The sequence below is a fragment of the Onychostruthus taczanowskii genome, unplaced genomic scaffold (genome assembly GCF_017590055.1).
Source record: "Onychostruthus taczanowskii isolate IOZ18803 unplaced genomic scaffold, ASM1759005v1 scaffold37, whole genome shotgun sequence".
Classification (NCBI taxonomy): Eukaryota; Metazoa; Chordata; class Aves; order Passeriformes; family Passeridae; genus Onychostruthus; species Onychostruthus taczanowskii.
Genome location: NW_024501126.1, coordinates 8932386 through 8945964, shown reverse-complemented (window position 1 = coordinate 8945964; position 13579 = coordinate 8932386). Strand labels below are relative to the sequence as shown.

The window sequence follows — 13579 nt, the reverse complement described above, 5'->3', positions numbered from 1 at the left end:
AGTGGAACTAATGCATTTAAATCATGACACACTAATAATGTGATCATTCAATTTACAATGTTAAATAATTCAGTTTGTTATATTCTGAATGCAATTTCTCAACATACTATCACTGCATAATTTTTATTATTTTGTGACCTCATAAGCCATTAATTTGACATTAAAAGGTGAAGTGATTATAACATAACAGTGAATACAATAAGGAAAATGACTGTGAGAAGTCAAAGAAAAAGTTTAACTGACTTTGATGTTTTAATAAGAATCTTACTCTCAGAAGGAGCTTTCTTTTCCTGTGTTTCTTTCAGTTGTATTCTCACACGTGCTAGCCATGCTCTGAGTGAGACTTCAGGCACAAACAAATGGTGTGACCACAACTCCAGTTCCTCTTCACAAACCTTGTAATGAAATGCAGAGCAACCAAAGAATAGAGTCCTGTGCTGTTCATCTCGCTGTCCAATGGCTAATGCTGGCCATGTTTGAGAAAGGACTGAACAGTCCAAGCCTCTCAACATGTGACTAACATCCTAACTACAGAATACCACCTTCATTATGTGAGAAATATACCTGTCCCAGTAACATCTGCTCACTTTTTATAATTTCTACTCAAACTCAGTCAAATTTATGGGGAAAAAAATCAAGACACTCATTTCCCCAGAGACAATCTCAGATTGTTACAAATCCAAACATTTTGGAGAGTGGCAAGGAGGAGGAAACTTCAGTTGGGGTAAGGTAACCATCAGGAACATCCACAGTCTTCTTGCCATTAGCACTAAGGACTAACATAGACAGAAGATAAGGTCCCCAAGCTCATCACATGTTAGAGCTGAACAGAAATCCATCCCACCCCCTCACTACTGGGGTGCTGGATGTATATGGCAGGATGCCAACCACAAGGAGGCAAATTTTTGGTTTCACGTAAATTTTCTAGTCCGCTAAATGTCTTCCGTCTTACACACACAGTCCTTCCTCACCCATCTACTATGGAAGATCATCAATTAGCTTAATTTACAGATTACAATAATAAGGAGGAAAATTTCATAAAATTTTTGAATTTCTTGATTATTGCTGACCTTCATACTGAAAAAGGTGGAGGACTAAAATTTCTTTCATAGAACAGAGACAGTGGTTAAAGTAGTTGGGTAATAGAAGAAAATATCCAATCCTATTTTTGGGTTCTTGTTTTTTATTATTTTGATGGAGTTTTTGATTTGTTGGTTTGGGGGTTTTCTTGGAACTGTTCTTTGATTTTTAAAGGCAGAAGAGTTAGGAACAACAACCTCTGGAATGCTTGTGGTTTTTTCTCAGTAATTGTAGTAATTTGATAGCGTGCTAATATGCTGAATCTTTGGAATTACTGACTTTATTGAGGTTGAGTGATTCAATTGCTTGCATTCTTGACAGATCAAGAGAAGAGTAAAATAATGAGAATACATTCTTTAGAAGAGGCTAGGAAGAGGTGAGGATCATATCTATGTTTCTTAGAACTTTTCAAGGTCAGGGTTTTCTAGAATAAAGAATTGGGAAAATCCAACAACAAGCCAACAAAAAGCCCCCGTGACATGGGTAGTAGGAGTGGTTGACACTGAGGAAGAGACACTGCTTTTCAGGCAACACCAGAACAGGGGATAAGCTATCCAGACTGCATGCTACGTTATTTATCCCAAATGTTTGGATTTCTTTTTCTTTTGTTCATTACTCTTTTTAAAAAAAAAAAATCAAAATAAACTGAAGGGATTTTACGAACTTCTGCATTACTTAAATCGCACTGTTTATTTATTTAGACAGATCTGCTGTTTATTTCATTTATATAAGTATTTTCAGTTATTGCCAGCTTCTTCTGTGAATTCAACAGTGTGATACTTTGTGACAGTTAAAGCTTTACTTCATGTAAATGGACTTTGATTTCAGGCATTCCAAAGACATTTAATACAGTTCTGTCTCACACTGATAAAGAAAGACAATAAACGATAACCAGCAGCATTTTTGACAGATTTCTGCCAAGTCACACTATGTAGCTTCAGCTGAGAAATGAAAAATAATTTTGTTTAACATTACCCTATGGAGTCTAATGAATATTCAGTGAATTTCAGTCCTGAACTTCCAATCCTGTATACTGAGTCATGGAAAGCTCACACCATGCTGTCATGCATCGCTTGTTAATGTCCTTCTTTGACCTTTATAAAGACACTTAACAAAGGAAATTGGTATCCATTGTTGTTTGACATAAAAAGGTAGTATTTAGCATGAATAGCCCCATTCCAAACCTTCAAGTTCCATGAAAAAGCTCGTATGCATTTCATGAGTTCATTATAAAAGGATAGTATTTCAAGATAGACAATGTACAAATTGTTATATATCTATCTCTTTGTACTGTTATATTCAGAAGGAATATAACAGCAAGAAAAGAAGGAATGCAGCACCAATTGTGCATATTAGGCTACAGTAGAAAAGTTAATGGGAAAAGCTGAAAGAGATGAAAGGGACAGAGGACCAATTGCTCACCCAGGCTCTTCACGGTGGTACTTGATGGGAGGAAGAGTGTAAGTGGGACAAAAGAGCATCAGAATGAATATAAGAAAAAATGTGTTTGAAGAAAAACTTTTTTCAACCCAAGTACAGTCAAGAAATAGAGCAAGTTGCACAGAGAGGCTGAACAGCCTCCATACCTGGAAGTTTTCAAGGTATTACAGAATAAACCCCTGAGCTACCTGGTCTGATCTCATTGTCTTATCATGTTTTGAGCAGGAGGTTGAACTAGGGGGCTCCCACAGCCCATTGCAACCTGAATTACTGTTTTATGCTATGATTATTATTACTGGGTACCCAACAGCTGTAAAAAAGAGAAGGCTTTAGTAAAGTAATAGGAAAAAGGAAAAATTATTGCCAGATGGGAAAAGAGGCAAGAAAACCCTTATTGCAATAGGGGGCAAGTACGTCAAAAATTAGGAGCAGGAAAGAAAGCTGTCTACAAAATCTTGACACCAGCCCAGGAAGGAGTGATGGGCCTGGAGTGGGGAGTCTGCCAAAGTAGTTTACATAATTATGTCCAAGAAAAGCCATGTATGTTAAGGGTAATCTAGAACAATTAGTTCCTTATGCTGTGATTTGTTTTTGTGACTCTTATAATGGAATTGTATTTCTGTTATCTTGACAGAAGTCAGTATGCATACTCTTTTATATCTAAATCTTGTAACACCATAAACCAGAGTCATGTCACATATGGAAGATACAGCCTTCCCTGGAAAGATGGACATAATTGGGGTGCACTGAAAAGAAATGTTTGTGCTATCTATATTCAGGGCTCCTCCTGAGTTTTCATGTCGCTTCCACACTAGGTTGCAGGAGTCTTTTTGTGCTGTTAACACTGGTTTATGCAGAGAAAGACAACTCCCTTGGTATGTCTGGAACTTCTTTGATGAGAAGCCTGAAAGTGAAAAATGGCTTCACACTTCAGGAGGGAGGGTTGGAAAGGAAACCTGTCACAATAGCATAACACATATTTGAAAATGTCTTCTTCCTTTTTTATTCTGTTCATTGACCTTCAAAGATGAAAGACAGAGTTCCATTCCTAAGACTTAATTTTTTTTTACCTACATACTCAAAACAGGAGTAAAACTATTAACTCTTCAGAAGTTTACAACTAGGTTGTATTGATAGGGACACTGAAGGAAATGGGGAAGCACCTATTAGCTTCACTTTAAAAGCGAAATAGAAAAAAAAGATATATAAAATGTCAGTATCAAGGATATTAGTAAATATCTATGAAGATATGTGTAAATATTAAAATAATTTCTGATTTCAGGAAAAAAGATGGAGTTGAATGTGCAACCATGGACAATAACATTTTTATCTTATACAACTTTGTTTCTCTTTTAGTGGCAAAGCATTACTATAACACTGGTTGAGAAAGTGCAGATGGTTGCTGTAATCCTAGGATCTCTGTTCTTAGTAGCAAGTGTGACTTGGCTTCTATGGTCAGCCTTCAGCCCTTATGCAGTATGGCAAAGAAAGGACATCCTTTTTCAAATCTGCTATGGAATGTATGGTTTTATGGATCTAGTATGCATAGGTAAGCTCAAATCTTTAAACAGCACAGACTGTGTTTTAAGACTGTGACTATTTCTATTTTTCTAATTGGTCACTCTAATTGATCACTCCAGTTCTTTGCAGATTTATTCTCAGCTGATACCTTTGGCAAGTGCTGCTTTTTACAGTGTTGCAAATATTGCAGAGAGAAAAGAATCAACTAAGCTTTACTCTCAGATTCATGAGTGGATTCACAAAATCTTAATGGTGAGAACAGGATCAGTTTAAATTTCTTGATAAAATGACTAACAAAGCTCAGGGAGTTAGATGAAAATATGAAAGACATTATTAAAATAATTAGTAAAATTACACACTGTCATCTGATGCCAGTTTGAATTGAATTGTATCATCATGAAGCACAGAAGAAACCCTTGAAGATGTCATCAAACTGCACGCCCAAAATTAGGTTGCACAGATTATATAGGTCACTGTGCTAGAAATGGAGGTGAACAGAGAAGGCAGGCATGAGTTCTTTGCACATCATAAACAATTATGAAACACACGGCAAGTGCTAACTTGCTTTACTATTAAAAAGCCCCAAGTCACTTAACTGAAATCTTGTAAAAGAAAATACATTTCACTGCAACACTGTATTGACCACTTTTGAAATTTCTGAAAATACACTGGACTCAGGAATATTTAAATAGAAATCCCTTTTAGTATTTGGTAAAACAACCTGATTTGATAGAATATTTATGATTATTTGGAGAGAAAATTTACATTAAATATTACATAATTATACAATTTAGAGAAATAAATTTACATAATTAATAATAATTATTTACATTAAACCACATTCACAGAATTTTAATTGCAAGAAAATCTAGAAGTCAAATGCCATCTGATGTTTGCATTGATATTTATGAGAGATAAATGTTATCTGAATCTTATATATGGGAATTAGAACAGTGCTGAATTCTGCTTTGTAAGGAACAAAGAAACAGAGTGATTCCTAATATCAGGGGTTTTACTTCAACTGTAAAGCCACATCATCTTTTATTGAAACCATCCCATTACTGTAAAAGTATTTATGTTTCAGTTACATTAGCAGTTCTGTTCATTTTGTAATTTTTGTTAGAGATGCCTGCTCTGGAATATTTTATATCACAGGCTTTCTTCTATGAACCCAAATCTTGGACAGAAAAGTGAGCAGAATCTCATACTTTGGACAAGTGCACATCTTTTAAATGAATAAAAGGACTCAGCTACATGTTCTCTTAGATGCTGATTTCTGAACATCACCTCTTACACCTTAACCCTCAATACTGAGGGCTTTGCTTTTGTTTAAAAATAGACTGAAGAAAGATAAAATGTGCTTCAGGCATTCCAAGAATTTCATTTATATGGAATTCTGGTTTGTTTGGGTTTTTTCCCCAGTGAAAAAAAAATACTTTGGAATGCATCAGCTAGTTGAAATAACCAGTTACTTCAAATTATTTTCATTTTTTTCCCATTTGTTTTACTGCTAACACATCTAAACCAGATTAAAGTCAAAATCAGCCAAGAATGTCTGTTGGTGATCAGAAATATTACTGTATTTATGCATAGAAGTAAATATTTGGAAGATGACCTTCCATAGACTGGTGCATCCTTTATCTGCCTTTCAAGCCAGCTAGGCTCAAGCCACCACTGAAGTGGAAGCTGCTGAGTGAATGTGTACCTCACATGGAGCTTCTGGCTCAACCACACCCTGCAGGAGCAAAGCAAACACACAGATAAACTGACTTACCTGTCATTTAATAAATGCATATTTTATAGAACTGTCATAAATAATACATGAACATTTAAATATATTTGGACACTGCATTGTAGTTACAAAATTCACTGCATTAGTTACAAAATTCACATAAAGACTGTATCTGGAAATTCAGAAATCTGTATAAAGGAGGTTTTGTAATTGATGAATTTTGATAATTCTGATTCATTCAGATGCACTTATTCTGCATATACTCTCAAGTAATTTGCATTCTGTTAGCTTGTAAGATCAGGACTTCCTGTAACTCTTAAAGGTATTCATTAATATAGTCAACCTTATTCAATTTCATCTTTTTCTTTCATGATAAAGTGAGTGGTTTGGATTGATAATTTTAATTTACAATTTTTGATAAAATTCCCTAATAGATATATGTAAGTATTACTTATAAATTGTTTTTACAACCCAAAATACTTTCCATTATGCTGATGACTTCTCAAGGCATTAAGTTACTTTACCATTATTATGTATAATCTCTTATATCATGAAGCTTGTAATGCTTCCAACCAGCTACAGGACTCAGGATCTCCTCTCCTTTCATTTGTGTTTATTCATCCATAGCATTGTCCTAGTTTTGAACAGGGTTTACAGTGAGTGAATACCTCTGCTCCCACTGTAATCTCTCTTTATTTCACTGAAAAATTTATGCAGACATACAGGTTTTCCTGTGCACCACATATTTCAAGATAATGCTTGAGATACTAGTGGTATGACTAAGATTTATTCCACCTGCTTTCAGTTATATCTCCCTACACCTTTGCAGAAACAATACAAATACTTTTTGGTTGTTTGTAAAGTGTAGATAGCTTCACACAAAAAGTGGGAAACATTTTTTGAAATGTTTTGCTATTATTTTTAAAAGCAGTTGGCCAAAAGGTACTGACATATTTTTATATATTTGAAAATGTGCACATAACAATTCATTTACTCAATTTTTGACTTTTATATGACATGTAGCACACCAGTCACTTTCTTATTAAGTAAATTACACCTAACTTGTATTTTACTTCTTTGTTTTTACATTTCAACAAAAGAAAAACCCTGAAGATTATAGATCACCAGAATAATATGTTCTGTTCATTCTAGTGTACATATTTTATTGGTATCCACTCTTCTCTTTCTTCTAGTCTGAATTTTCACAGATCTATTCTTGACCAATAGGATTGTTTTTATTTATCAGTGTTGGCTTTAACCCTACAAGTCATTACCTTATACCTTCCTGCATCAAAGCTGAGTGTAAACCTGTTCTCTTTGAAATTTGCTGTTGGTTGAAGTTTTCCAAAGCAAACCTTCAACACCCTGATCATCAGAACTACAACCTGTGAAACCCTGAGCTATTCCAGTGACAGTGCTAGGATCAGACCATCCATGTAGGGATTACCAAAGGGAGTGAGTTCATATAAGTAATGAATAATATAAATCCCTTATTCTACCCACTGAAATGCAGTATATCAAGCCTTTGCCATTCTACTTTCTAAACCTAGCAATTATTTTGCATAACAGAAAAGTAGTAGAGTTGTTTTTTTTTTTCGCACTGGAAAATAGTTATAACTAATGATCATAAATGGTTCTAACATGAGCAAAACCTCTCACAAATAATAGCAGCTGACTTGCAATCCCAGAACAATATTGCTGTTCCTTTTCCAGCAGTGAAGAGAAGTTGTCGCATTGCACTAGATACATGACTGGTGCCAGTAGTGCTGTGGCAAGGGAGGAAGAGATGGGAGCCAGTGCAAGGTGTGAATTGCCCTCTGAAAGCCTCTTTCTTCCCTTCTAAGTAACTTGATGCCTCGCAACATTCCTGTGACTCCTTGGTTGTAAAAAGGAACAGGCTAAAGTTGCTTACAATGAATACATCTAGCTGCACTTTATATGTCTTCACTCAGAAAGTCTTTATTTCTCCCACACGGGATCTAATTCTAAATAGTTTATAAAGAATTATATTTTTTTATTATTACTATTTTTAGCATGGATATGTTTCACTTTAATGCTGTGAGCAATTGATTGCTTTTTTTAATATTTGTGGGCTGTAGAATAGTTTTAAGACATGACATTTTGTCCAGAGGTAAAGTCTGTTTCTGAAAAGGATCTTTTTTCCCTGGATAAAATCTTGTGATATTACTGGGAGGACCATTCCTAAATGTGTATATGTAGATCAGTGTGATAAATAAGATAAAGTTGTAACCTAATAGCACCAAATATGAATAAGTCAAGTTGACTGCTTGTAAAGACATTCAGTTGTAAAAAATTTCAAGTATCTGGTGAGTCAGGATAACAAAGCCTTTGAAGACAATGAAAGAATAGAATAGTATTTGGCAAAAATATGAAAAAAGAAAATAAAATTAAGATTCTTCATAATCCTATTAGCTGGATCCCACTGCAATCCCTCCATCTTAGAGATAAAGCCTAAAGGTAAAGACTTCTTAGGACCATAGGACATTTAGATGGGTCCATCATCCAAAACTCTGTTCCTTGTAGATATTAATTGGATGGAACATCCAAACAGCTAACAGAAGTGAATTGTAATATTTCTTGGGATCATCTGAGTCAAACAAATATTTTTCCCCTACAAGTGTTCAGCTGTGTCCTCTGTGCTGTTGAAATCATGGTGTTTGGAAGAAATCAGAATTCTTCAGGGATTTATTCTTGTTTTCTTTCTCATAGCTACCTTCATTGCTGTGAAATCCTTATGAGAAAGGCAATTATTTGCCATTTTCTTACAGCTCCACTTCAGTGACTAAATACTTCTATTTTGAACTTATATTCAGAACTCCTCTGGAGCTGGAAAATCTCTAGCATTTAAAACATACCTGGAGTTCCTGTTGTTTGTGGTCTTAGAACTGCTGGTGCCAAGAACTTCACATGCCAACTCCCCCCAGCTCTTTTGCCTCATCTACATAGGTATTTTTAATATATAGCTCTATCAAGAAGGGAGCTAAAACTTTTTACGAAAGGAATTATGAAAATACTGCTTTCCTCCTTCAACACTGCCAAATCTGACAACTTTATGCCAAGACTTGCAATATTTGATCCTTTGTTTTGTAGCTCTTTTAAAGTATATGTGACTGACAGCTTCCACTATAAAGGAAATTTCTCATCCTTGCCAATGTTTAAAAACTTTGGAAACATAATTTCAATAAATCCTGAAAGCCCCAAGACAGTAAAAAAGAGCTCCCTGAAAGAAGTCATCCTACAACTTCTACTGTTGTAATTTTGGAAAGATATTTTGACTGTTTAAATGTAGTTCATGAATCTCAATGATCCTTTCTCAAATACTTCCTTCTCTATTCTGAAATATGTTGTTCAGATTCTAATGGAATGCAGACATGTGTCTTTACTTTGGAGTAAATAGGTTCTTTTAACTTTTAATAGGTTCTTTAATCACAGACTTGAGAGAAGTTGGACCAAATGATGCTGTGTTCCAGGAACAGGTTGAGGAAGATTATTCTCATCTCCTTTATCAACTTTATAGGAAATCCAAAAGAACACAAAAGGATTAATTTTTGTCACCGCAGTAAAACCATGCCTAATTCGGTTTGTAGATTCTGTATGGGATCAAATACATTAATTCTTTTTTGTACAATCAAGCCAGTCTTGAGGATACATTTATGTGTTGACTAAATTATTATGATAAATTTTAAAGACAGGTTACTTTATCTATGTCTGAGAAGATAAAAATAGAAATCTTGCAATCAAGAAAAATATTCCAGTAAAATGCTTTGCTGTTACAAAATACATTTTGAATATTTACTATTTAATTAAGTTTGTTTTGTGCTACTTTTGCTGTATTGGATGCTTCACTGAATTCTAGGCAACTTGAAAGCCTTACAGAGATGCTGCATTCACTATCATGTCCTTCTGAAAGAAATCTTTGTGTTTCTCCATCTTTCAGTGTAATGATCTTTAAAAATATGTTAGAGTAGGCGTTGCTGACTGCAAATCATTGCACTTGAATGTTAGGTTTGCTGTTCATGTAAATATTTTTACCACCCTTTCAGCTTGTGTCATCTTTCTGTGAGCATCTCCTTTCTGTATCAGTTAATTGTACAAAAGGACCTCAGACATTTAAATCACAATTCTCTTGTGTAGAAATAGGTGATCTACAATCTCTTTGGCTAAAGGACATCACAGATCATATTACAGATGTGGCCATGTATAGGCAAATTTTAGGCAAGGAGCACACTGGACAAAAGATTTATAAATGTTTTTGGCTAGGCAGATTGCTCTCTTCCCAAAGCAGGGAGCCAGAGAGAACAGGTGGTGTTGCTCAGAACCATGTAAGTGTCCTCAACCAGGCTGGCTGAGGAGAAAACTAGTAGGAAGGCAGAAGCCCCATGTGTCTCCCCAGTAGATCCATATTTGAAATACTCACCATATAAAGAGTGTGAGTATAAACATATACATGCATACAAAAAGTTAGAAGCTTCATTTCTTTAAATAAGTTGCTTGAACGCATACAACAGGCATAAATGGAAATTCATAAGCAGATTGGTCTCTTGAGGACTCCAGAAATTCTGTATTTTCCTTGAAGGATCTTTTAAAAGATTTTTGGGTCTCAAGAAAAAGATGATTTGCAACTTTTTTCTATTGAATACTGAAGAGAAAGAAGAAAGTTTATCATCCTTACCATGCTCATTGTAGTTAATAATAACATTTCATTTCTTCTTGTTCTAAATAACAAGACCGGAAGGTCATTATATTTACAGCTGTTTCATAAATCTTCTGTGCTCCTAAGTTGAACTGGGAATATGAAAGCAGTTAAATTTGTCAATATCTGTACTGAATTCTACAAAACACTCTTAAACAAATTTAGGACTAGCCTGTTAATTGGAGAAGGTGTAACCTACTTAAAGGTCTATTTAAACCAGTACAAATGTCAGTAAATAAATAGTACTCACCATGAACAAGGGCAGCACTAGCATAAACAGTCAATATCCAAATCTGCCAGTTTTGCATTGGTTTACTTAAATCTGAATAATTTGTTTAGTTCGGCATGCTCAGATTATTCCACTTTTGGTTATGCTGAGCTTTCATTCAGAACAACTTTATTTCCTCTGCATGCTCCTGCCTCCCAAACAAATGAATAACCAGTTAAATTGCATATGTACAGTTTGTTTGAATTATTAATGTTATGAGTAATTTAATTGCATCTGGAACTTGCCAGAGTCGTTAAAATGTGTTAAATCTCAATTTGCTCTCAAAATGGTATCCATTGACATTTTGTATAAGCGCTTTTTTCCCTCTTACTTTCAGGACTGATAGTCCATGAAGGTGCATCTGTTTATCGAGTGTTTAAGCGCTGGAGAGCTGTGAATCTACACTGGGATGTGCTAAATTATGATAAAGCCACAGACATAGAAGAGAGCAATCGAGGAGAATCCTCAGCAGGGAGGACATTGTGGCTGCCACTGACTGCATTTAGAAACAGAAGTTTAGTTCATCCAACACAGTTAACCTCACCGAGATTTCAGTGTGGCTATGTGTTGTTACACCTGTTCAACCGCATGAGACCTCAGGAGGATTCATCAGAGGATAACTGCTCTGGGGAAGTGGTAATGAGAGTGACCTCAGTGTAAAGATTGTGCTCACTGTGCTACACAGATGAGGATAATGTGCCCTGGTGTTACAGGATGCGGAATGTAGTTATGATGAATGGTGAAACCATTAACACTTGAAAAAATATATACACTTCTTTTTTTTAAATTTAATGGTTTTTATATGATCAGATAAAACACAAATACATTTTTCTGGGGGAAAAAGTCTCTTGGTTTTTATATAGTCTGATTTATTGAACCTTTTCTCAATTTGTACCTGAGGTGTATGTAACATAGCTTAACTCTTAGGTCTTTGAATGATGAGGAAACTCATTTTTAAGTAAAAAGATATATTTAAATGTATTTTCTTAAACTCTGGCTTTAATCCACTACTGTTATTTTTTTCCACTTTCATGAGGATTAAACTGGACAACATTCTTCCAAAAAGAATAAGAATGTTGACACAAGTCAAATATTTTTCCTTTTCTGTCTTTATTTTGCTGTTGTTTGTAGCCCAGTTAAGGTGTGTGAAAATAAGTGAATGATATAATGCCCTTTGCATTTAAGCAAGAAGTCCAGTGGGTGTTCTACAAAACCTAAAGGAAGATGGGAATTCTTTTCTTTTAGCTCTCCCAGATGTCCATGCAAGATATCAGACACAAGTATGACACAGACAGGGGGAGAGTCTTGTGCTGCCTCTCAAGTCTCTTAAGATCTGCGGAGGGCTGGTGCTGTGCCTGTGCACAGAAGTGACGTTGTCTTCTCAGCAGCGCTGCTGGAATTAGCAATGTGTGAATCTTTAGTACCATTCTAATTATAGGTCATTGACATACCTTTTTAAAAATAAAAAAAAAGTTTAAAAAAAAAGAAGAAATGTGCATTGCAACTCCTGGAATAATAAATCCTGATAGAAACTGAAGTATAAATAATACAGAACCTTAATTTTGCCAGGGAACAAATCATCATATTAAAAATGAGCCAATATTGATAGATCAATGCTGTGAAGTTTGCTTCTCCTGTTTCTGTTTCATGACAAAAATTCTAATAGGATTTAATCAAATAGTAATGGAAATGGAAATAATTTCGAACTTAATAATAAGCCTGTTGAAGATTGAGATAGAAAAGTAAGACTGAAATTACTCTGAGAACACTAGCTTACTCAAAACAGTTTTGTGGAATCATAGAATATACTGATTTGGATGGGACCCATCAGGAGCATCCAGTCCAACTCCTGGCCATACTCAGGACACCCCAAGAGTCACACCATGTGCCTGAGAGCGTTGTCCAAACACTTCTTGAACTCTGTCATGCTAGTGCTGTGACCACTTCCCTGGGGAGCCTGTTCTACTGCTTAGTTCACCTCTGGTGAAAAATCTTTTCCCGATACTCAGTCTCAACCTCTCCTGACTCAGCTTCAGGCCATTTCCTTGAATCCTGTCACTGGTCATGAGAGTGAAGCGGTACCTGTCTGTCGTGGTTTCACCCCAGCCAGGCAGCCACTCGCTCAGTCCCCCACCAGTGGGACATAGGAGAGAATCAGAAGGGTAAAAGCCAGAAAACTCACAGGTTGAGATACAGGCAGTTTACAAGGGAAAGCAAAAGCCACACATACAAACAAATTTAAACAGGGAATTCATTCACCACTTTCCATGGGCAGGCAGATTTTCAGCCATCTCCTAGGAGAGCCAGGCGTCATCATACGTAGTGGTTAACTGCAAAGACAAGAGCCATGACTCCAAACATCCCTCCCTTTTGTCCATCTTCCCCCTACTTTATATACTGCTCATGATGTCACATGGTATGGAATATCTCTTTGGGCAATATGGATCACCTGTTCTGGCTGTGTCTCCTCCTACACTCCCAATAACCCTCACCCTCCTCACCAGCAGGGCAGTATGGAAATTGGAAGAGGCCTTGGCTCTGTGTGAGCCCTGCTCAGCCAGAACAAAAACATCTCTATCATCTATTACCAGCTCTGTGCTCAGCATAAATCCAAAACAGTCTGTACCAGTCACTGTGAAGACATTTAATTCTACTCCAGCTAAACCCAGCACATTCCACCCCTTATTCCATAGCATTTACGTCATGCCAGGTGTCCCACTATTCAATGCAATTGCAGTAATCACCACCTTAACCAACACACTGCCCCTCTGCTTCCCCTCATGAGGATGTTGAAAACAACAGTGAGGTCTCCCCTCAGTCTCTT

The 13579-nt window shown here is 36.0% G+C and overlaps 1 protein-coding gene across 1 annotated transcript in view; it reads left to right on the top strand.

The window, feature by feature from the left end:
- The window catches only part of MARCHF11 (membrane associated ring-CH-type finger 11), a 33249-nt gene extending 21088 nt beyond the window's left edge, over positions 1-12161 (top strand). The window contains exons 4-5 of the mRNA XM_041411695.1: positions 3877-4069; positions 11093-12161. Of these exons, the coding sequence (XP_041267629.1) occupies positions 3877-4069; positions 11093-11415 (516 nt within the window). The 3' untranslated portion in view covers positions 11416-12161. The remainder of the gene's footprint in view (positions 1-3876; positions 4070-11092) is intronic.
- The last annotated feature ends 1418 nt before the right edge of the window (positions 12162-13579 follow it).